The following is a 25,517-nucleotide window of genomic DNA, read 5'->3' as shown; positions in this document are numbered from 1 at the left end:
CCTCCTTATTTCACATCAAATGCATTGTGGTGTTTATCTTTAATTCTAAACTTGACACAACTTAGAATCACCTGAGAACAGACTCTCAGTGAAGGATTGCCTAGATCAGTTGGCCTGTGGACGTGTCTGCGGGGGACTGCCTAAAGTTAAATGATGTGGAAAGAATCAGCCCACTGTGGGTGGCACCATTCCCTAAACATGAGTTCTTGAACGCATGAGAGTGGAGAAAGTGAGCTGAGCACAAGCAAGCAAGAGAACACGCATGCCCTCTTCCTCCCTACCCTTGACTGTGGATGTGCTATACCTGGCTGTTCGTTTCTGAAATTCCTGCCACCCTCACTTCTTTCAGTGGACTAGACCTTGGAACTGTGAGCAAAGATAAACCCTTTCTTCCCTAAATTGTTAGATTTGGGGGTGGGGGATTAGTGTGTTGTTTGTTGGTTTGTGAGATCAGAGATTTTATCACAGCAACAGAAATGAACGAGAACACACTTCCTGGGTCAGAGACGGAGGTATGTCTCGTCCACAGCTTAGGTGTACTAGACAAGCGCTAAGTTACAAACAAATGGAAGAAGACACAGAACAGATGGAAGGGCAGTGTGCAAGATAGGGGTGTGAAAAGGTAGTGAAAAGGCTACTCCACTGCCAGGAAAAGGATCCAGAAGGCACTGCCTACCTGCACTCCCTGGGCAAGTCCAGTGGCGACAAGCTAGATGAGTAGCAGCTTCCTCCCAGACAGTTAGTGGCTAATAGTGCTTATTCTTTCAAGGGCATTACCCTGATGGTCCAGTGGTGTCTTGCTGAACCAGGAGCACCTCTCCAGGGTCCTTTTTTGCCGTACCCAATTATCAGAGAGCAGGTTCAAAGGATTAGACTACATAATGGTGGCATTAGCTTAGTTTACTTTGTCCTTTGTGACCAATATTCAATTAAACAGCTAAGGGAGTATCAACAGGAAACAGATTCTGTTCCACATCAGACAACTTTGCCTCAATTCCTACTGTGCAAGAGAGGCAGTCATGGCTCCCGTATATCCCTTACCCAAACCAGCCTTAGTCAGACTTCATTATCCCTTTGCTTGGCAAGACTTCCCCAAGATGTTAGGATGCTCTATTTTCCTCAAGAAACATGTGGGGGAAGTGGAGGTAGGAGAGGTGATTCAGTGGTTCAGAGCACTTGGCTGCTCTTCCAGACGTTTCCAGCACCCACATATTGGCTCATAAGCAATCTGTAACTCTGGTTCCAGAGGATCTGATGCCCTCTTCTGGTCTCCTTAGGCTCTGCATGCACATGGGGCACAGACACACATGCAGGCAAACATTCAGACTCATAGAAATTAATAAAATCTTTTTTAAAGGAAAAAGAAAGAAAAAATAATCATACAGGGTAGAGCAGTAGCAGCAAGCATCCTTTTGCCTGTGATACACACTTACTGATACATAGATAGATCCGTACTTCACTGAGTGGGCTTGAAAATGTGTGTTTTGGGGGGAATTTATAAATCTCTTGTTTTAGATTAAGAAGTGCAGTGCATTTATATAGATTTTTGTCCTATGATTAAATCTTTAGTATGTTAAAATTTTTAAGCAATGGGAAAGTAAGAGGATGATTGAGAAGCAAATGTGGTCCTATAGAGATTGCTCAGTGGTTAGAGAATTGGCTGCTCTTGCAGAAGCCCTCCATTTAGTTCCCAGCACCCACATGGCAGCTCACAGCCACCTGTAGCTCCAGTTCCAGGGGATGTCATGCACTAGCACACAGTTGCCATGGGTTTTAAGTAAGTAATGAAATTAAACACTATAACACATTTCTTTGACTTAGTTCAGTTTAGTGGAAGAAGAAGAATTAGGATTTACAAAGTGGTGATTTTAAATTAATCCCAGCAATCTACAGGCCTGCCCTGCCCACCTGAGTTCAGTTCTTGTATACATTTCCCTATTTCTGTTTGTAGTTGTTTGGTGAATTGTGTATGTAATACATTGCAATTCCATTGACTCGCACATAATGCATACAGTCAATCTTTAAAGTAATTCTATTGCATCTTACATTACAAGGAACATAGCTGTAGAAAGGCACTGCTATTTGTACAAGCACATTCTTGTGACATACATGAAAATTGTCCATAGGTGTCGCTACCTTCACTTACACGTTAGGTCTCAGAGACCAATATCACCACCAAAGTGTCCAGTGAGTGCGCACACCACCTGTCCACCCATGTTAGACACAGCTGTGCAGATCCCCCAGAATTAGTGTCCTCATCGCCACCTGAATCCTACCAAGCACTCCAGTAGTCTGCAAGTGTCAGTCAAACCAAAGGCATGCTATGAGTTGTCCCCAACCGTAGTCGGTCCCTGTCGTAATCTGCATCCTGGTGCAGAGAAGCCTCGGAGTTGACACAGTAGCCAACCCTATAAGCAGGGACGAAAGAATGAAATTTACTTAATATTGATACGATGCTGAAAGTTGTGTTAACAGGGATTTTCTTTGTTTAAGATTTATTTACTTGTATTTATATGTGAGTGTTTTGCCTCCATGCTATTTGCCTCCCTGGTATTTGTGGAAGTCAGAAGAGGGCGTCATATCCACTGTAACTAGAGTTATAGGCAGTTGTGAATTGTCACCTCAGTGCTGGGAACTGAATCCTGATTCAGAGCAAGAGCAGCAAGCTGAGTAACCTCTCCAGCCCCTGTGAACAAGAAGTTGTTCAGGGACCATCTGTGCCAGAATCATGTGCACAGGCTGAGTGTATATAACTCTTCACTTTTATGTCATTTATTGTATGCTTTCTGACAATAAATATAGAAAACTGCTTGTGGATTAAGATGTTTTTCTAAGATTTCTTAAATTCAAAGCAGACATTTCTGGGGTATAAAAGATTTTTTTTTCTTTTTAGATAATGTACATTCGACAAGAATATGAAACAAAGTTCAAAGGGTTAATGCCTGCATCTCTAAGACAAGAACTTGAGGACACCATTTCCTCTCTGAAGTCACAGGTAACTCCTAGAGCTGGGGAATACTCTTAGATGTAGGTGTGGTGTAGGTGGGGCATGCATTCTGAAGAGAAGCTTGCAAATAGCCTGATTCTGCCTCGCTCCAGAATCACTGTGAGCCCCACACTGACCCATCCTCAGCGTGGACTGGGTTACTCCCCTGAAACTGGGTCAGTCATGGCAGCTTTGATTCATTCACAGTCCAGTGCAATTTCACCCTTTCTTCTTAGTTCGGGGTCCAAAATGCCATTCCACAATGCATTGCTGGTTCCTTGCCTATGCTAAAATATGGGGGGGGGGAAGCATCATTAATTTAGAAGCATTTTTTTTCTGGTATGTTTTACATTGTTTTCAAAGGTATATGTTTTAAGTACAAGGCAAAATAATGTTAAGATATTCAAACAATTAGGTTTGATGTTGCTTATTAAAATGTATGATTCCTAAAATGTAAGGTGAGAGGTGAACCCTTGGGAAACTGAGGCAGGAGGATCACAAAATCAGGGCCAGTCTGAATTACATAGCAAAATCCTTTCTCAAAACAAACAAAAAACTACCCAACAGACTTCTGTATTAAGTGTTGTTTTAGGGGTTTTGTTTTGGGTGGTGGGGGAGTTTGAGATGGGCTTGTACTCTGTAGCCCTGGCTGTCCTGGAACTCATTCTGTAGACCAGGCTGACCTCAAACTGTCTCTGCCTCCTCAGTACTGGGATTAAAGGTGTGTACCATCATGTATTGAGCATTTTATGCATGGTCAGCCTATGAGGGTTTGTGTGTGTGTGTGTGTGTGTGTGTGTGTGTGTGTGTGTGTGTGTGTGTGTGTTGGAGTGTTTATTCATTTGTTTGGGGGGTGTTGTGTTGTTGTTGTTTTAGAAAATGTCTCTACATAGCTTTGGCTGTCCTGGAACTCACTAGACCAGGCTGGCCTTGAACTCACAGAGATCTGCCTGCCTCTGCCTTCTGAGTGCTGGGATTAAAGGCATATGCCACCACACCTGACTACCTGTCAGTTTTTAACTCCTACATGAGGAATCTGCAAAGTCTTATTTTCAACACACTGGGAAACTAAAGATGTATGAACTCCTGTAATGGTTCCACTAGGGAAGGGTTTCCACACTCAGTGCTAAGAACTGTACCTGGCACATAGTAGGTGCTAATTAAATAATAAAATAACCAGTGCCTTTGATGATACTAATATGGGGTGTTTATAATATGTAAAATGACTATGTGAAGCCAACACGGTGATGTGCACACCTTTAATCCCAACACTTGGAAGGCAGAGGCAGGTGGATCGCTGTGAGTTCAAGGCCATCCTTGTTTATATAGCAAATTCCTGGCCACCCAGGGGGCTACACAGTGATGGGGGTGGTGCAGGGAGATTGTGACTTTGCTTGGGTCAGACTGGCCTAGAACTTGTTAGGAAATGCAGGCTGGCCTCCAACTCCTGACAGTCCTGCCTCAGCCTCCCCTGTCTTGAGGCATCGTGCCAGCCTAAAGCAAATTTTAGCTAATTCTTTCATCTTCCCCTCAGTAAGAAGGCTGAAGCAAAGGGTCCTTTCCCTCAGTCCTCTTCCTGCTGTCCCCTGCTGCCTTTGGAAGCTACTGATAGGTTCCGCCGTGCCTGCCTCTGCATATGAAAACAAATGATGGAAGAGAGCATGACACTCCGGGCACGGGGCACGCAGCTTTTCCTTCTGTGAAAAGTGCTCAAAGGTGTGGTTTGCCCATCAGCTTCACGGAGGTGTACCCCTGGGGTCAGCTATGAGGGCCCCATGTGCTCAGAGGAGATTCTTACTTGGAGGCACAGGGAGAGGGGGAGAGATCCAGTGCCCACCTGCATGGCTTCTGTTATCGTTCATACCATTCTACTGTAAGAAAAGCCACTTCAACCTCCTGGAACTGGATGTTGACCCAGAGAGAGAGAGAGCTGCCAGCTGCATGAGGGCCTCGGAGTTGGCAGCTGTGCGTAGGAGTCGCAGGCCGCAGAGCAGCAGAGTTCATTTGAAAGCACAGGTGCCTGTGTTTTTGAGAATTGTTGGAATTCCAGTCGATGGCAATGCAGGGTGGGGAAGGAAAGTTAGAGCAGTGTGATCCTTGCATCTGTCGAAATGATCAGTTGTCCTGGGGGTCACCTGAGCAATTGGCTAAAATGAAGAGCAGGGTGCTATTACAAATCAGCCAGCCCGGGGACCACTCTGGGGCACGCCCACTGGGCAGCCTGTGCTTTCTCTCTTTCAAGCACGTTTTCCGTTCTGCCAGCTGGACTCTTGCATAACTATGCCTCAGAACCAGCCGTTGCCATGGTTTCAGCTCAGACCAAAAGAGCAAGAGTAAACAATTCTGAGTAGATCAAATGCCGCTGACTCTTGATTACATTAAGTCATAGTATAAGCTGTCCCCAAACTGTTTTTTATGTGGTTGGATAAGGTGTTTTTAATCGATGCCTGATAAATAGGTGTCATTGATCCATAGACATTTATACTTCAAAGAAGTCAGATGTACTATAAAGACCTCATTGAAGAAGCATGCTGGACAACAACCGTCTTCTAACGCCCAGCCCTCCACTCCATGCTGGTACCTGCTGTGAGGTCTATTCTGGGCGTTTACTCTGAGGCATACATAGCTCACCACACTCCTCACCCTGGGAAGCAGCCGTCATGAACCCCATTTCACAGATGACACAGCAAGAGCTGAGTAACCTTCCTAGAGTCTTGGAGACCAAGCCAGGGATGGGACTCAAGTTGGCCCCACTCCAGGCAGAGCTTGGCCTTTTCCACTCCAAAACCCTGTCTCTAACCTCAGGGAATCCCCAGGATGGATTTGAGGTTTCCAGAAAGCAGTAATTTTCTCTTCACTCACTCATTCGCTCATTAAACAGCTAGTGCATAGCAGCTACATGCCCAGCCCTGTCAAAGAAACTGGGGACTCGGAGATAGACAGAGTCACCCCTCTCCAGAAAAGAACAGACATGAAAACATAACCACAAGGCGGTGTGAGAAGTCAGAGAGCCTGGGATGCAGAGGAGGGACCGCTGGCTTGGGACAGAGTTAGGTGGTGGGAGCAGTTGGGGAACAATGGGCGGGCTGAGGTTTGAACCAACCATGGAAGACAAGTAGGAGGCTTTTAGTCAAGTGTTCCAAAATAAGAAATGGCCCTAGCCAAAGGGTCACAGAGTGACCAACCTGGTGTAAGGTGGCCGTGGTGGGAAGGTCATGAGGAGAGGGAGCCACAAAGGTAGAATGGCACCAGATCAAGATGGCCCTAGGTTAGTTAGTTGTTGGTTCTGTGGCCTTTGATGGGTTTTTGGTAGGGACAGGATATGACCAGATGTAGGAAAATGCATTATTAATATTCACTCCCTCTGCGTTTTTTCTAGGGAATTATTTAAGTAAAATTCTAACATACTGTGTGTGCAGTATTGGCATATGCATCTCACACAAGATGTCTTTCTAGGTCAACTTTCTGCAAAAGAGAGCATCCATTCTTCAAGAAGAACTGACCACCTACCAAGGCAGAAGGTATGAGCAGTGAATGAAATAAACACCTTCCAATTAATGTACCCCTGGAGTCTTTCAGCTTAACATGCAAGTGTTCACTGAAATGTCTAGACACAAGATAAGTCTTGAAAGAAAGACATTTTAATGAACAGCTTGTCTTTGAGAAGTCACCCACCTCTTTAATCACAGGGCTTAGATTCATCAGAACAAGATTCAGGAATCTCAGGGTGTGGCAAGTAGGGACCTCACCTGGGCAGTCAGGCAAGGTGTGGTCTTGAAGCCCAGCTGTGGACTGAAGGAGACACCATCTTCCTTTAAGACTGTGGCATGATGCAATTCTCTGTGATGGCTCACATCTTCAAAGTCCCTATCCCTGGGGGTTTGGCACTGTTCTCCAGACCAGAATAAGTCAATGGCTTTGTGATGTTAAACATTCACAGAGATGGAGTGTCCTGGTGTGCAGGGCTGTGGGATACAGGAGATCTTCTTAAAGGTTCCCAGTGATATCACCAACCAAGGCAATGTTTACTAATGGTCCAGGTCAGTCAGGCAACTTTGCTTTTAAGTGCAGTCACAGGCTGGGCTGCTTACTTGGCATCAAAATAAAAGGAATGAACTCGTGAATCATTTACTTTTCAAAAGATTCTGTGTGCCTGATGAAGATAAGATCAGTTGCTTATAGGCATACGTGATGAAATTTTGATAGCAAATACCCTTTTGAACCTCCAACTCCTTCAGAATTGTAATACATTTTACGATTGACAGACCTATTCAGACTAAAAATACTAACACGGGTTTTTGATTTGCAGGTAACTGCATGGGAGAGCAAGACAGGTGAGATTGTCTGGACTGCACGGTGGACTTCATCCAGCAGGTTTGAAGATTTGGATATTGTGAACTATGAGATCAATGGCTTTTTTTTTAATGCTTAAGTGTAATTAAGATCATAAAAACATGCATCATCCATGCAGTGGGTTGGCTTTTTTTGTGTTTGCCTAAGTTATTTTTTACCATCTTCTTCTTTCTGACCCCGTGTTTGTATTGGAGTATGTGCTGAAGACTGCTTACGTTGATCAGAGATGGAACTGCCTGTGGTGTGCTTTGGTAGTGCTTCACAAGGGTCTTGCAAGTTACGCATGATTAGAATCACGATTGTAGTATCATATCAAAATTCTTAACCTGTTAATGCTGTTCCCATGTTCATGTTCATATATTAAAATGTCATTTTATACTATTCTTGTTATCTTTCAACATTTTATCACACCTCATCTGCTAAGTATGACATATACCTGGTATTTTTTCCCCAAGAAATACTGACCACCTCAAATTCTGCTTTGGAGGAAAATACCCTACATCTTGTCAAAGATTAATTCATAATTTTGGCATGAATCTGCTGTGCAGAATCAAATCACTGAGTCATGCATGTCATGTGGGTCTCCAGTCTGCCCCCTGGGGCTGCAGGGCTGCAGGGCGGGAAGACTGTTCATGCAGCTCTGGTTGTCCTGTTTCTTTCTCGATGACTTCTTTGCTTTGATTGTCACATCAGTCCATGATCTTAAGAAAGCCTAACAGCATTTGACCGTTGTTTGAGGACACAGACCATTGGCAAGCCACTGTGCCTGAGCATGGTCTTGTCTGCAATGCGCTTGCTCTTAGGAATGGTGTTTAAGCCTGGGTTGCTTTTCCCACATCAGTCCTGTGCTGGTTGGTCAGCCTGATTTGCCAAAGAAATTGAGTTGCAGTTGCAAAGATGCTCCAGTTTCATCGGAGTGATCCTGGGGTGAGCCAGGGCCCTTTGAGATACTCTGAGACTGAGTGAGTGGGAGGAGCAAGGATGTCATTGGCTGGTCTGTTGTAAAAGGGCAGGAGAGATACTTTATTTACACTTATTCAAAGTTCTTTTCTCTCTCCCATGCCCAAATTTGCCCATCGCTTGCTGTCCGAGGATTGGTTTTTCTTTCTTGTACCCTGTCTGAGACATGGAGAAGATAAGAAAACCCAGGTTTTACAGTCACTTCCAAAGCCAAGGCAGGTCAGGCTGTGTGGGGGCCATCAGTAGGGGCCTGACATCTGGCAGGAAGTCATCTTTGGGGAGCCCCCACCTTCCCGGTGCCTTTCAAATGTCCTCCTCTCCCAACCCCTCCCCCAGGAGTATAAATTTGTGTCCTGTGAATGATCACACATACTTCAAAAATACACACACACACACACACAAACACACACACACAAAATCATAGCAGCTGCTATTAAAGCCACCTAACCAATGAGGACAGATGATGTCCAGTGGTGACCTAGCACCACTTGGAACAAAGAAGGCTGTGTGGTTAATGTTAAGTGCTTCTGTGGGGACCATGAAAAGCAGGTTGAGGTCAGAGGATTTCAAGGTTAGTCTCAGCCTGAAATGGAATATTTACTGAGTTGTTTTGTTTGCTGAAATTGGAACTCCCACTCAGGAATATTTGTTTTCCGTAAGTAAATATCAGTAGGAGTTTTGGAAACTTGCCTGCTATTCTTTCTTTTCCTTATTTCAAGGGTTATGAAATTACAAACACTGATGAACCTTTGACATTACCCAGATCCCATTTCCCTTATACAGTGAGCCAGGCATGTCTGGGAGTAAATGGAGTAACACTTTGGGTCAGTTTGATTGGATGTGATAGGAAGGGGTAGCTGACACTCATGTTTTTGTGAGCATTCTCTGATAAAGGAAGAGAGAGGAAAATTGCTTTTGGCATGTTTGAAATTCCACACTGAGGATATAAGTGGCTACTGGGACAAAATGCGAGTGCTCAGGAAATAAATTATAAACACTGAGCCTTATTATAAAATCATCTGAGGTTGCATCCTTTCTTTTATCCGAGGGAGGATCAATTGTTCATCACAAGTGCCTAATTTAGTTACATCTCCAGGTGTTACTGTCGGCTACCATGCTTGAGCCTCCTCCACCTGTGCCTTCTCCAGTCCGACAGCTAACTGTCAACAGGTGGCAGCTGACAAGGCATTTGGAACACTGAGAAGGAGGCTCCAGCCTGAGCTCCTGTGGCTGGCTGTGAGTGCTAGACCTTCTGGAGGAGTCAGGGAAGGGGAGAGCCCAAGGGAAGTTGGCAGTTCAATCACCTGTGTAGAGCATAGTTCCCTATCAGTCCATTTCTGTTCCCCAGCAGTTGGACCTTTTGGGAGTCTGACCTCTGCTTCTGCCACCTCCCCACTCACCAAAGAACTCCACAGAGGGCAGCCATCAAGGGATCCAGTGGAGGAGGAGGAAATCTAAGAGAAGGGGAACAGAGGACTGGCCTGCTTCATAGGCTGCACGGAAGTATTGGCGGCAAGGTGGCTAGAAGGGAATCGCTCATATGCTGAGATCCTTTCTGTAAATGCTGCATATTAACTGAGTCTTCAGAATACTGGCATGCGCTTATAATGGGAAACAACCTCATTAAAGGAGTCTGCGGAGAAAAGTGCAGAAGGCAGGAACTGGGAGTTTGAATTAACAATTAACAGCATTCTCATTGAAGTGCATCACCAGCCAGGAAAGGCAGCGGCGTTTGTGCCTTCTGTGTAAGGGTGGAAGGGAAGGTAAAACATCAAAACTGCTGGGAGAGAAGCTTCAGAACACAAGGTCATTGGAATTCATAGTTGCCTTAAAAGAGCTCTCTCTTCTGAGCTTTCATATTTTGTTCAGAAAGGTCGCCTCTTTTAAGCCTTGTCATTAAAGACAGTTTGCTCTTTAAAGTGAATTATCAAAGGGTATAGAAATTGCGAGTTACTGAAACTAAAATGCATGATCAATTTTAAGTGTGCTAACTAAAGCCTGCTTAAATGTGGATGTGCTTTTGTGCTGGCAGCCGCTTTGATAAAGCCAGGGGAAGGTACATGGTTGGCCAATTCAAAGTAGGGAAAGGAGATAATTAGATAAAACTTTCTCAACTCTCCGAGTGGGTCTTAGCTTTAGAGGCTTGATTAGGAAGCTGTGGCTGAGGCCCTAGATGGTATTTGAGGGGTGACGTGAAATGCTCCAAGCTCTGACAGGGTGAACATCAACCTTCTTACCTGTATTGTTTTAAAAACAGAATCAAACTTCAGTTCATATCATTTGCCTCATACAGAGGAAGAGAATTGAAATTGATGTCATGAGACCAAAGAATTGTTAAAACTGTTTTCCTCCCCAGTACCAAGGGTAGTTGGAATCATCTTCTCCCAGACATCTCAGTTCTAAGACAAGGTTTCCACTGGACAAACATCTTTACATGGGACACCTAAATGCTGCTGGTAGGTGTTGCCATCTAGAGAAGGATGCTTGGTCCAGACGTGAGGCTGACCGATAGTCTGATATCCTCTTGGAGGTCTCCCACCTAAAGTGAGGTCTTACGGCGCATGGCGAGGTGCACACCAAGACCTCATCATGGGACAAAACGGGGCTAACTCCTGAGAAGCTGGCTTCATCTAACTAGCTGAGACGGAGTTACATGGATAAAGCCGCTTTGCCCACACTCTATCCCTTTAGCTAGGAAAGGAATTCAGCAGACAGGTGGCATCGGCTGTTTCTGTCTCCTTGGTGATTCTCTTCACCCGCTTGAGGCCTACCTTCTGTGGTCTGTCACACAAACCTTACGTTGGGCTGTTTCCAGTGGTATCACTTCAACCCCTTCATTTAGTGTTTCTCAAACTAGCAAGGCATAAGACACACCTTTAGTCCCAGCACTTAAGAAGCAGAGGCAGATGGATCTCTGTGAGATCTAGGCAAGCCTAGTCTACAAGTGAGTTCCAGGACAGCCAGAACTACAAAGTGAGACTGTCTCAAACAAAAAACAGAAACAAAACACACACACACAAAAAAAAAAAAAAAAAAAAAAAAAACAATGTTGCTCAAGCCAGTGTCCACCAAGGTCTGTTTGGTGTGGCTTATCTCAAAATGTCCTGATGTCCCATTTTAACAATTGTAACATGCTCTATTCTTTGATTGAAGATTCACATGCATTCCTTGATCCTTGATTCATTTATTGGTTCCTGGTTCTCAGTTGTGTTCAAGCCAACAGAGTAACCCCAAGCCTACTGGCTTTACCTAGAACACACTAGTGTGTGATCTCCATCACGAGAGTCCTGATGACTGGTGCACTCGGGGGGGGGGGGGGGGGGCCGCTGTTCTCACTTAGGTTCCCAGGAAACAGGAATGTGAGTCCAGGGTACCGCTCATATTCAGGACGCTCCTGTTCCCAGCTGGCTAGGTGACACAGCTGGTCAGAGCCCTTCTAGTCAATCACAGGAGAGACCAGACAGAGACACCAGAAGCCGTGTAAGTCCTGGGCCCCGACACCAGCAACACTTCTACTGTAGTCCGTTAATGATAGAGCCTGCCTACAGTCAAGTGTAAAGGACAGAACTCGAGCCAAGTCGGGGCCCCTGTGTCACTTTTACCCTGCCAGAAACTTTGGCCAAAAAAAAACCTGTTTAACTCACTTTAACCTGTGTCTTAGTTAGGGTTTCTATTGCTGTGAAGAGACACCATGACCACAGCAAGTCTTATAAAAGAAAAACATTTAATTGGGGCCGACTTGCAGTTTCAGAGGTTTAGTCGATTATCATCATGGTGCGACATGGTGGTGTGTAGGCAGAAGGAGCTGAGAGTCCTACATCTTGACAACAGGAAGTGGTCTGAAATACCGGGCATGGCTTGAGCATATGAAATCTCAAAGCCTGCCTCCACGGTGACACACTTCCTCCAACAAGGCCATACCTATGCCAACAAGGCCACACCTCCTAATAGTGCCACTCCCTTCAGGGGCCATTTCCTTTCATACCAGCACAATCTGGAATTCCCTAAAATGATTTGACCCATGCAATTGTTTCTTTTTGTTTTGATTTTTGTTCAAGCTTCTTCTGGGACCTTGTATTTTATTGTAGAGTTCTATGAGATATTGATGAGAGAAATCCCAACCAAATTGATTAGTTTAAAAAAAAAGTTCCTTATTGTTTGAAAATCCTGTTGATCTACATTATACCTCTACAGTCACATATTAAATTGAGGATTTAGAAGTGTATTCTGGGAAGCCCTGAGTTAGGAATGTTCAGTAAGGGCCTGTCTTTTCCAAGATGGAAGCAACCATAGTTTAATTTTTTTCAGCTCTTCTGTTGGAACTTGGTATGTACTGTTTATTGGAATTAACTTAGCGGCTGTATATTTCAAGGATCCCCTAGAACCCACTCCCTATGCTTAGGAGGTTCTCCCTTCTTCTGGGGAATTCTCAGGCATGTGGAAGGATGTGGATTTGATGAGACTGAGTGGGAAATTTCCTGAACCATAGACCTTAGAAACTCCCCAGCTAAATTGAGCATAATCTTCTAACTAAACAAATGAATCAGCCTCCTAGTGGCCTCCTTAGCTTTCTCCCTAGTACAGTGGGGTTCTCTCTGCTTGTGCTGCTGGGCCCATCTCCTGCATCTCACCTCTCACTGAGGTGGGAAATGTAAATATATAAACAGCCAAGTACAGGGAGCTAGGCTGCCTCTGCCGCCTCCCACCTCCCCACATGCTGCAGACCATTGGATGCTTCCTGGTTGACGAGCCAACCTAGTGTTGTGAGAACATCAAAGGGTTGATTTGACAGGAATTCACATCTGCTTAACCAGTGAAGCTGGAAAGTTTGGGGGTGAAAGGAAAAAGTGAGTGTGGGGGGGGATCACCATTTCCTTTGGAAGAGGGAATATTTTCCTGGCAGGATAGTGAAGAGTCCCAAAACTCTTTTTAAATAAATCTGTTGAGATCCACCAAGATTCCTCTGGATTTTGCATCTCCTAGTTTTGCCTCATGCCAGGTGATGGAGGCTGTCACTTACCTGCCATCAACCCCGATGTTACTTCTCAAGTTGCATGTAAACTGGTCCTGGCCCGGTTTCCCTAGAACACCTCGGTGTTTCCCAGCGACTGCAGTGTCACAGCTGTGTGGGAAACCCTCTTCAGAACTGGTCGTTTGGCCCATCAGTTACCATTGTGTCTGTAACGAAAATATTTATCCAAGCCGGCCACCATGGTGACTGTGTGAAGCCTGGCAGTGCTGCCCCGTGGTGTCTCCACCTGCCCCCTCTGGGTTAAGGATCTGGGAGCAGTTGGCTGCCTAGAGTGACATTTCCTGCGGTGTCAGGGAAGCTTTCTCTGAAAGAGTTCCCACTTGCATTAGCTCACTGTCTTCGGCATTTTTGTTTATGCATTTGAGCATGAGAATTGGGAAGCTGCTAGAACGTACATTGAGTACACTCAGGGTTTTCATTAAAAATGTTTTCTGAGATCTCATTTAGATTCTCTGTGTGTGTGAGTGGGGGGGGGTGCGTGTGTGCGTGTGCGCGCGCAGATACACACATGTATATCCAAATTTCAAATCTGTACACCTTCAAAGGCAAATTTTCTTTATAATGCCCCAAATCTTTTTTAAATAGGCCAATTAAGATAGCAAGCCTAAGTAGCCTTCCCACTGCTAGCCCCTGCTGTTAGGTACTTTGCCTAAAACCATATCATGTTCACTCTCTGCCTCTTTATTGATGGGAGAAAAAGATGAATTGGCCTTATCTCCCTCTCACAGTGTAATCACAGCTTTGCCTGTGATAACACCACTAACTGCAGCTTGGGCTCCACTCTTCAAAACTTGAATAATTTGCTCAGATGTTTAAATATTCTGCAGACTTTTGCTCAAAGCCTCATCTGCTCAGAGACTGAGCCTAGGTGTTAGAGTCATGCAAGGGTGAATACCACCTTGCCAATCAGCTCCTTGCCCATAAGGAATTTATGATCCACTGGGAAGATAAAGTATATAACACACAAGAAAAAGAATGCCCATCACACAGAGTGGACGTGATCTGATATCCTGAGACTCTCAAGGAGCACATCGGAAACCTGTCCTAAGGAGGTCACACCTAGGCTGGAGTTGGTTTCAGAAGTTTCAGTGTGTAGAGTGTCCTTTCAGGTGCAGCCCCAGCCAGGGCAGGTTCAGGGCTACATGCCCAGATTATCTGAATCACAGTTGCAGGGAGTGGGGAAAAGCACTTTAATGTAGACATTAAAAGGTATGTGAGAGTCACATGACAGAAGACAGAGAATGTATTAACTGACTGCTCTCTGTAGAGGTCAAAGCTGTCACACAGGTCCTTTAAGGACCCAGAACTAGGTCGTTAGTTTAGCTTCTCTTGAGTCTAGGTCTCCCCATGTTAAAACTGGAGGAGGGCCTGGCCAGAGAGCTCAGTGGGTAGAGTTCATGCCACCAAGCCGGACACCCCAATCCAGTCCCTTGAACTCACACGGTAGGAGAGAACCCATCCCCACAACTTGTCTTCCAATCTTTACACAAGCATTGTGGCATGAACTCACCAGTGTATGTACACGTGTACACACACACACACACACACACACACACACACTAATAAGCAAATGTAAAAGTAATTTAATGGAGAATTAGTAGAACATGAAGATGAAATGAGCTAGGAAAGAGGATTGAAAGTCAAGGCCAGCTTGGACTTTGTGGTAAGACCCTGTCTCAAAAAAGAGGGCAGAGGAGGGGCTTGGGAGTTGTCTTAGTTGAGAATGTACTTAGAGGACCTGAGTTCAACCCACAGGACTCATGGAGGAAATGCCAGATGTGATGACATGCACTTGTAATTCCAGAGTTAGTGAGGCAGAAACAGACAGATCCCCAGGAATCTCAGTCTAGCAACTCCATGAGTTCCAGGCCAGTCAGAGACCCTGTCTTGAAACAAACAAAATCGAAGTGGAAAGACACTTGAAGTTGTCCCCTGGTCTCCACGCGATTCACATACTCACCCCCATACACGTGAACTTGCACACACACAAACACACACCATACACACCCCCATACATGTGAACTTGCACACACACAATTCCCATATGCACCCCCATACACATGAACTTGCACACACACACACACAAACACAGACCATATGCATCCCCATACATGTGAACTTGCATACACAAAAGATTTGTGAGATGAGATGACCCATTTTTAAAAGTCCAGCACATAATAAACATTCAGTAAATGAAGGCTATTTATACTTTATGATAATCTCCAATTTCATAATTAGTATTTATATACAAGGAAGCTGGAGCAAAGAGAAATCTGGAAATTTGCCTGAGGCCACTTACCTAATATGTGGTGAAAGCAGCAAGTGGAACTCCTGTGTCCTTGGTCACTCACTTCTGCATTGCCCAGGTCGTTGAGGGAAAGTTCAGGGTTTATAAGTGACAGGAACAATTAAGGGACTTTAAATGAGAACTGACTCCATGAGGAGGTGTTCTGAGCCCAGTCTGGCAGCAGCATGAGGTGGGCCGGAGAGAGGAGACGAGAGACCAGAGGCAGAGAAGAACTTGGGAAATGTTGGTAGTTCCATAAATTAGCCCAGGTCTCCAGGGAGAGAAAGGCTTCTCTGTGAATGGAAAGTGGGTCACAGATTCCATGGCTACTGTGGCACATGAATGAATGAGTTGGTTGTGGAAGACAAAGACGTACATGGGAGCCAAGGCTGCCACCTGAAAGGTGTGCGGCACAGACTTGAGAAGAGGAAAGAATGACTTGGGAGTAAGCTTCCTCAGGTGACCGGAGGCCTGAGTGGGGCCCAGAAATGTGCCAAGTCCAGCAGCTGAGTCAGACTGAATCAGAAAGCCTAGATGGGGGAGGAGGTGGATGGTTCGGAGAAACCCCAAGAGAGACCTGAGGGTGTAGTTCAGTAGGTAGAGTGCGTGCCTGGTTTGTGCCAAGTGCTGGGTTCAATCCTTGGCACTACCTAAACCCATATGGACCCACAGCTGTAAGCACTGGGGAGGTAGAAGGAGGAGGAACAGTAGTTCAAGGTCACCTTTGACGCCATTCTAAGTTTGAGGCTAGCCTGGGCTACATGAGAATGGAGGGGGTGGAGGAGGGGGTGGGGAGAAGAGACTGTGCCTTCCGGCAGTGTCAGTAGATGAGGTTCGTGAAAGAAAAACACCAGGAAAGGTGGAGGTGGTGGCCAGGTCAGACAAGGGTGCTTCAAAGAGGATGAAAGCCTTTGAACTTGCCTAGAGGAAGAAGGCCAGCAAGTGTGGTGACAGGTCATCTGAACTCCTCAGGAGTCACGGTGAAAGGCGTGGTGTCCACCACTCTTGTGCCCTCCTGAGACTGGTGGAGAGTGGGACAGACTTCGTGGGAGTCGGGGGCAGGCTCCTGCCTTTGTCTCTAGATGGCAATAGTTCCGTTCTGCCCTGGAGCTTTGTGCAGGCATCCTGAATTACTTATGAAAGTTCAAGGAAATGTTTGTGGAGGCTCAGTGCTTCCCTTGCCATAGGTCTGCACCAAATCATCATTTTTGGAGAGTCACAACAGAACTAGCCACTTTGCAAACCAGCCCTCCGGATAAATTGTGATAAATAAAATTGACCCTCCATGAAGGAAGTTCCTCTGCATAGCTCCATCAAATATTTTTGTTTCTGATCTTTACCGATAGGAAATTACTGGAATTTTCACTGTTGTGCGGATATTTTTATTCTTCACAACAACAACAAATGTCAACTTTAACTTAATATCTAGGTAGAACTCAACCTTGACATAGTACACTTAATCACAAAATTATACTCTTTCGTGGCTAGCACTCTTCTCAGAGAACACAGACAAATGACAGCGAGCACATATTTGTGGTAGAAAAGATGGCATTAAAAAGAGCAATTTGGGGCCACGAGGTGGCTTAGCCGGTAAAGGTGCTTCTTGCCAAGGCTGACCACCTGAGTGGGGTCGCCAAGCCCCACATGGTAGAGGAAACAGACAGACTTCCAGGTTGTTCTTTGACCACCTCACATCTCACACATGTGCCATTGAATGTGTACACACGAGAGTGCACGCGCACACACACACACACACACACACACACACACACGTGTGCATGCACTGGATAAATATTAATAAATAAGTTTTAATTAAAACCTGTGTAAAAATAAAAAACACAAGGGCCAGTAAATAGTTTTACTATTGAACACCAAGAGATTAAACATTTTGAAAGTGAAAATAGGTTGGCATAAAGCTCAGTGGTAAGGCGCTTGCCTAAAATGTACAAGGTCCCAAGTTAGCTCCCCAGCAATGAGGAAGGGAAGGAGAGAGAGAGAGTCTTAGACTTACTAAATTTTGGAAATCCAGGCAAGACTGTCAGAGCACATAATAGCATTTTGATTCCCTAAATTTCTCGGGTAGGCTCTGTAAAGGCTTGGAGAACCTGACTTACAATGTCTGGAAACCCCAAATGTCTTCCTTTCATTATTTAGTAAAACTTCGGCACCAATATTTCTTCGATGCTGACACTTAAAGTTACTGATACTGACTTACAAGAAAGTCGAGGAAGAGCAGGCATACAGTCTGGGAGCTTCGATGATGGGCTCTTTCTAGAAGAGAATGGGACAGTGGCTTTTTTTACCTAGAAAAACTCATCATTTGAGTCGGGTTGGGGAGAAAGTAAAACCTCAGTGATTGTTTTTGGTTTGCTGAGTGTTCCTCCCGGACAGAGGGAATTCTTTTCCTGATGTCGTGAGCTATAGGGAGGATCTAGCCAATCCGGACAGCCCCAGAACATGGCTTCTGAAGCCTGCTGAGGCAAGCTCCCTGCCGGAGTTGTCCAGAGCGATGACAGTGTCGAGTAGCCAGCAAGGACTGAGGGGACATGCCACCACCAGTTCTTTTTCAGTAATAGTACATGTACCTCTCCAGCCAGGAGAAAGCAGGCAGGACCCAATGACAAGCTTAAAGTATGTCTTCTGTGGGCATTCAGCTCAGGGATCCCTTTGCAGAGAGGGAGGCTGGGTAGGCACGGACCAGGGCTTTTCTGCAGCTGGCATCCACTCACCGGCCAGAAGGCACCTGCCGAAGGCAAACTGAGGGATGCCGTGATAACCATGAGCTTGGCTGAATTCTTACCACTCACGGCTGAGCAGAACTCTGTGCACTTTAAGAACAAGTAGAGAGGATTCCAACCCAGGCAAACTATGGCATTGAGAAGTTCTGAGTTTCACTCCTGGAAATGTGTGTAAAGCTGAGAGTCTATTTCTCATCCTCTGAAGAACATTTGGACAGAAGAAGTACTATCTGATTTCACATTAGCCTGATAGGAATAAAATTTAAATAATTCCATTTTACACACACACACACACACACACACACACACACACATAGGCTATGCTCTAACTTTGGCTTGATCATAATGGTTTTAGCTGTATTAATAAAGTGATTATGCCTCTAAGAGCCATGGAATTTTACTTCATGCCTCCTGACCACTGAGAAGAGGAAGGATAATTCTACTGTGTCTTGAGGCACGTTATTAAATCTTTTGTTATAAAAGTATAGCTCGTGTGACTTGATTTAAGCAAGAATGTGTGTTGATAGCCAGATTCAATTGCTAACACTTTGGTTCAATTAGCTTTTGCAGTAGCCACTGAAACCGTGCCTTAGGCTCGCCATCCAGATGGGTAGGCAAGAAATAATGACTACGGTACCATCAAATGAGCCATGTGCTTACAATGCAGAAGCTTCAACACTCAGGCTGTCCTGAAAGGGAGATGTCAGCTGCCGCTGACACTGGTCTAAACAAACAGCCCCTGCTACTCCACAGTGGGGGTGGGTTTGCTCCCTGTGTTAGGGTCTGTCTTTTTATGTGCACTGCTGTTATGCCTTCATGTATGTCTGTGTGAGGGTGTTGTATCCCTGGAACGGGAATTGCAGATGGTTGTGAGAGCCATGTGAGTGCTGGGGATTGAACTTGGGTCTATTTGGAAGAACAGACAGTGTTAACCGCTGAGCCATCTCTCCAGCCCCTTAAAGTCTTTTCTTAACCTTGGTAAAGCCCCACTCAGCACCAGAGTGTATTTACTGTGGCCAGTAATATCCCTCCGTCCACTCAAGGTTGAAGTAATAGTGCTAAGCCACCTGACTCTTGGGGGAGGTGAGGTACATCTTTTTTTCAATAATTCATTTTTAAATTTTTTTGAATGGGGGCATTGAGACAGGGTTTCTCTGTTTAGCCTTGGCTGTTCTAGAATTCTCTCTGTAGACCAAGCTGTCCTCAAACTCAGAGATCCACCTGCCTCTGCCTCCCAAGTGCTGGCATCATTTTTTACTTTTAAGTAATAAAGTGGTTTTGTACCTCACCATATAAGTAAATATGGTATGCATGGATTCTCAAATCTGTGAGAGGATGAAGAAAAGCCCGAGTTTGGGAAATAAATCATTCAGTCAGAAGAAAGATTCCTCACTTCATTATGAGCACAATTTTGAAGGACACTGGAACGTTATGTGAAGCCCGTAGAGGGCCAGTTCTTGGTTATGAGGGAATGGGATGGGCTTGTTTGTGAAGCTGGAAAGCGTTGGTGCTTGAGCACAATCTCCATATGCCTCGAGTCGATCAGCAGCTGGAGCTCAAGAGCCAGGTCTGTGCTAACAGAGGAGCGTGAAGGCGGGGCACAGCGCCGAAGTCCTGTTTCATCTCCTCCAGAAACGAGCTGTTGTTCTGCTGTCCAGGGACAAAAGCAGGCTTAAGGACCCGTGGAGAAGTTCAAAGAGCAAAAGTCCATGACAGGGAGCAAAGGCAGCGTTCCTCTGTGCCTCTACTGGTGAGTTTCTGCGGCACCTGTGGCCCTTGACTCCACAGAAGCTGTTTTCTGGAGGTGACTGATTCGGAGCAGTTTCCAGGTCCTAGGGACCATGAAAAAGAATGAGATAAACGTACTGTTTTCTGTCCCACATCACTGGACTCATATTTTTAGAAAACTTGGTCAGTTCTGCTCATAAAGGAAAACCTTCAAAAAGAAACATAAATAACTGGTTTTTAAATGATTCCATTTGTTGCTTTTGCATGGTTGCTGTGCTTTGGCATTTTTTTTTTTTTGAGACCACTTTTTCCCCTCTTAATGTTGCAAATTAAGTTCACACAAGTGAAGTATTCAGTTCCAGGAAGGTGCTTACAAGGGGGCTGAGGTGTGGCTCTGTGGTAGAGAACATCTTGGTACAAAATAACACCTTGAGTTCAACCCCCGGACCACAAAGCCTGGGGGAGGCTCAGTACCCAGTTAGTTTAGCTCAAGAATCACTTGGCTTTCTAGTGAATTGGAGACCAAGAATTATTATACATGCTTTTTCCAGCTTAAGACCCAACATGCAGATTTTTTATCCCACTAATTCAAAGTGGAAACTTATCAGAAAGATAGAAAGAGCAGCGTCACTGGGTAGCCAGGGCAAATGGCTTTTCTAAATCAAGGAATTTCCAAGAACATCTCCAGAAGATTGATTTCCTAAAATTGGGTTATCAAATGGTCCCTGCATCCCTGCACCTGTCTCTGGGCTTTCCAGAGTAAAGACTGATTGGTTGGAGGAGACTGCTTTGATCATTGAAAGTGCTCTAAAATATCCAGAGGAAGGACCATGGCTGTCTACACTTTCAGGGTATAATAGTTAAGGATTTCACAAATAGTAGCACACCTATGTCTCATCACCAAGATGAAGGAAAACCAGATACCCACAGTCAGGGTCCCGCCCCATAGCAGCCCTAGCACACACTGACTAGAAGTTGAGTGACAAGACTAGACTGCTCACCCAGACAGAGGGCACAGTCACCTTCCTCATCCATTGCGGAAGTAGAGCCTTCCACGTCACGTGGCTCGCCGTACCCCGGGTGCTCAGGCCATAGCTAGTTCCCTTGCTCTTTCATCTACATGGCCTGCTCATGTTCACACCCCTCATTCCTTTTCTTGACTTTATAAGACTATCATTCCATGCTTACTTTCATCCAAGATTCATCCTGCAGCCATGGAATGTGGAACCTCTGCCTAGGGTTGCCAAATTGGCCAGTCACAAATTTGGGCATGATCATAAATAACTACCTAATGGGAAGGGTTTCTCCTCACCCCACAGTGGGGTGATTGATTCTGTTTGGAGGCCATTCTTTCCTTTGGGATAGCCTAACCTAGAAACCACCTCATAGCAGACTTTAAGATTCAGTAATTCCTAGCTTGTGGATCTAAGACATCCTCTGTAGCCTGGGCCTTGGTTCCATGCCTGAGATGGTCACTATCTAGAAGAGAAAAAGTAGTATATAAATACCCACAATATATACTGTCTGGTTTTTTTCATACAAAGGTCCTAACTAAAAGCCCGAGAGAAATGTTCTCCATTGAGTTTCCAGGAGAGAAGTGTTCCAGGTTTCAGGACATGGGACACTGTCCTGGAACAGTGGGTCCCACTGAAGACACCCTGGCACAGAAGGTCAGCAGCCCCTCCTTCCCAGCTCTTCCTGAGGAAGTCCACTGGAATCATTTGAGGCCAGCTCCATGCTCTCAAGTCCAGGGACCTCAATGGGATACAGCAGGAGGAAAGGAGGACCGAGGCTGTTAGAGCAGCCGATCTGAGAGTTACTGAGAGGGAAGCCTACCTCAGGAAGGCTATAGCTGACCATTTACATGCACCCTCCAGGAGGTGCTGACAGAGCAGAGACTCTTCATCCGCTTCCAATGACAGCTAGATAACACTCCGCAAAAACTCATATCCCCTTCCTTCACCGTTAGCTGTGTGATAGATGGGACAAAGAAGTCCTCTGACTTAGAAAGACCTGCATCCCATCCGTCTACCTAAAGCCTTTTTTTTTTTTTTTTTTTTTTTTTTTGAGCAGAGAGGATCAGAAAGTCCATCTTCACGGAGCTATTGGGTCTCTTCAGCTATCTGCACTGTTCTACTCTGAGAGTGTCGGCCTGTGCCCGTCATGGCATTGGCTTCTGTGAGCTAGCCTGGGCCTGGTCATATGGGCACCTGTAGCTGGGTGTGTTCCACAGTTTCAGGCTTGAGACTCGGCTTGCCCTTTCTCCCTGCTGCAAACCAGGTTGCTAAAGAACTTGTATACTAGATCTATATAAGCTGTAGGCATTTCAACTAGATGCACAGCTTAGATGGGGAGTCCTCTTACCCCAGATAGGGTCAACCACTCTATCCACAGAGAAGAGGGAGGGCAGCAGACTGGCCCTGCAAGGGGCCAGGTTTAAAGTTTTTGGATGCAGAATGTAGTCTCTGTTACAACCACTCAGATCTGTGATTGTAGTGTAAAAGCAGTCACAGCACTTGTATACCTGCATTCCAATAAAACTTTATTTACAAAACCAGGTACATGACAGGCATTGCCTCACAGGCAATGGCAAAAAGAGGATCTCTTGCCCTCTCTACATGCCTTTAGTTAAATTTTTCTTCTGTTCATAGAATCTCTCCGTTACCACGAGCCTCTGAGGTAACTTCTCGCTCCCATCCCTTGTGGACTGGAACCCTGTGTGGTTAGATGGGTGGTCAGGGGCATCTTAGTCCAGCCACACAGTTTCCCTGTATCACCATGTTCTGAGCTTGAATCATCTAAGTGCTTCTACTGGAAAGTCAATTTCTAGGGGAAGTGGGTGAGAGAGCTTCTTGTGCAAGCATGAGGACCTCAGTTTGACTGACACCCACAAATTAAAAAAAAAAAAAAATCCAGGCCCAGCCTCATGGTCTGTAACCTATCTCTGCCTCCCATCTCACCCACTCCATCTGCTGACATCAGGCTCTCACCACTTTGCCATGCTTTTTACGTGGCTTCTGGGGATCCAAGCTTGGGTCCTCACACTTTCAAAGGAAGTGTTCTACTGACTGAGCTATCTCCCCAGCCACTTCTTCCTCTCTGCTGTCTTCTTGTGGGGATAGATGGGGAGGGTTTCTTTATGTAGCCTTGGCTATCCTGGAACTCTCTCTGTAGACTAGGATGGTCTTGAACTCACAGAGGTTTGCCTGCCTCCACCTCCCGCGTGTTGGGGACTAAAAGCGTGCATCACCACCACCTGGCTCCTCTCTGCTTTCTTGAACTCTTCTTCCTTGACTGGTTTCCACTGTACATTGCAGCCACCGCAGTCTTCTGTATGGGTTCTTCTTCATTCCCCTAAATGTTGGTTTCTCCAGACCTGTAGAGGGAAGTTTCTCTGTGTCCCACCTGGCCCCGCGGTCCCACAGCTGCTTATAAAATAACCACTCAGAGGATTAATATTAATTACCAACTGTATGGCTTATGGCTCAAGCTTCTAGCTAGTTCTTTCATCTTAACCCATTTCTATAAAGCTGTGTGTTGCCACATGGCCGTGGCATTACCAGTCTGCTGGCATCTTGTTGCTTCTTCCACAGCTCGAATCTCTCCCAACTCCACCCTTCTTCTTTATGTATCTCTGCTTGGATTTCCCACCTGGCTGTAAGCTTTCTTGCCATACACCAAAACAGCTTTATTTATTATCCAATGGGAGCCACACATATTCACAGCATACAGAAAGACATCCCACAGCACAGACCTCATTCCCCTCTGGGTATTTCCATATCCAGAACGTTTTCTACTACCTCTGACATCTGTATTCTTTCCTAAACATAAACCCATATAATCAACTACCAAAATGTCTCCACTTTCATGTCCAATGAACAAGTGAGACTCAGAATGTTGAGGACTAACCTTGTCATCTTTACCAGGCCCTCATCAGAAGCCCAGTATACACCTAGTCCTGTTTCTTACCTCTAATTAGTCAAAACGTCTGCAAGTTCTATTGTCCCAATAGCCATCTGGATTCTCACCTGCTTCCCTGTTAGTTGCCACTACCATGTTATTTCTATGGCAAGAGCTTCTTACCAGTCTTGCCACACTGCATCCATTTTTCTTCCACATCCAGCTCATCGGAAAAACCTACCCTGACCTTCTTTTCTCCTGCCTCTACCCCCAACCTCAGTCTTTGCAATAAAGACTGATTCTGCCTAGGGGCACCCATGAGGAATGGGCACATCCTGCTCATACAGTATTGTTCTTCTCTTGATGTCTTCCCCTGACAGACTGTAAACTCTGTAAGGACAGGAGATGGGTTGTGACCGTCTTTGTATTGACTGTCTGGACCCCAGCAGGTGCTGCCTTCAGTATTTCCCAGGAAAGGAAATGCACCAACCCTATAGGCTTCCCTTGCCTTGCTCCGTTCTGAAGCCCCCAGGCTGGACCATGTGGTCTCATGCTTCCTGACACAGTGGCATGCTACCACTTCTGTCAGAGCTCTCTTTGCTGAGCAACGACCTGTTCCTCATGACTCAGCTTGTGTCAACTTTCCCCATCAGGACACAGTGTCTGCCCTGACTCCTTGTGCCCTTTCTCACATGACTCTCGCTGTTCTGTGAGATAAGTGTCCGTTGATTTACATCTCCCTGGCTTTTGTGCTCCTTGAAAGCAGAGGCATAAAAGTTGATAAATGGTATACTCTTGATAAACACTTCTTGAGGAATGAATGAGTGGATTCTAGACATATTCCTGCAGCCTAGGGTTGTTTTCCTAGTTGCTACATCTGGTCAAATGTCCAAACACCTGACACACTCACAGCCTCCTCTTGAGGGCACCTGCCCTCCCCCACAGTGCTTCCTCCCACCACAGCCAATCCACCCAGCCCCCTCCCCAGCCCTTAGCCAGTGGCCTGCAGCCCAGCCTCACCCTTGCAGATTCCCTGAGTAGGGATCACATGTGAGTTACCAAGGGATAAGGCTGCTGTGTGCAGACTGCATCCCCCCTCCCTCCCATTTTACCGGGGATGATGGAAATGTCTGCCCTCTTAACCCCTTAATTCCATTGTCATGACTTCTGCTGACCTGTGGTCATCCAGAGAAAGCCTTTCCTTACTTATACTTCCTTTTTCTTTTATCTTTTTAAGAAACCCATGTGGCTTCTTTATTAACTTGTTTGTTTGTTTTTCAAAACAGGGTTTCTCTGTGTAGTTCTGACTGTCCTGGAACTCTCTCTGTAGACCAAACTGGCCTCGAACTCACAGAGATCCCCCTGCCTCTGCCTCCCAAGTGCTGGGATCAAAGACGTGTACTACCACCACCCAGCTATCTCCTTTTTTTTTTTTTTAATGATGAGGAGACTCTATTAAGGTATTTCAATTTTTCTGAAATCAAAGACCAGGCTAACTCTGCCTGTCTTAATTCAGTCTAGAATCCAGATTTC

At 45.5% G+C, this 25,517-nt stretch overlaps 1 protein-coding gene across 1 annotated transcript in view; it reads left to right on the top strand.

Annotated features, from left to right (window-relative positions):
• Cep112 (centrosomal protein 112) overlaps positions 1-25,517 on the top strand; it is a 493,364-nt gene that overhangs the window by 419,671 nt on the left and 48,176 nt on the right. Inside the window, exons 25-27 of the mRNA XM_037201522.1 lie at positions 2,894-2,995; positions 6,443-6,507; positions 7,296-7,360. Of these exons, the coding sequence (XP_037057417.1) occupies positions 2,894-2,995; positions 6,443-6,507; positions 7,296-7,299 (171 nt within the window). The 3' untranslated portion in view covers positions 7,300-7,360. The remainder of the gene's footprint in view (positions 1-2,893; positions 2,996-6,442; positions 6,508-7,295; positions 7,361-25,517) is intronic.

Source organism: Peromyscus leucopus, chromosome 8b (genome assembly GCF_004664715.2).
Source record: "Peromyscus leucopus breed LL Stock chromosome 8b, UCI_PerLeu_2.1, whole genome shotgun sequence".
NCBI classification, from domain to species: Eukaryota; Metazoa; Chordata; class Mammalia; order Rodentia; family Cricetidae; genus Peromyscus; species Peromyscus leucopus.
The sequence above is the reverse complement of the archived record's forward strand: the minus strand, read 5'-3'. Positions and strand labels throughout refer to the sequence as shown.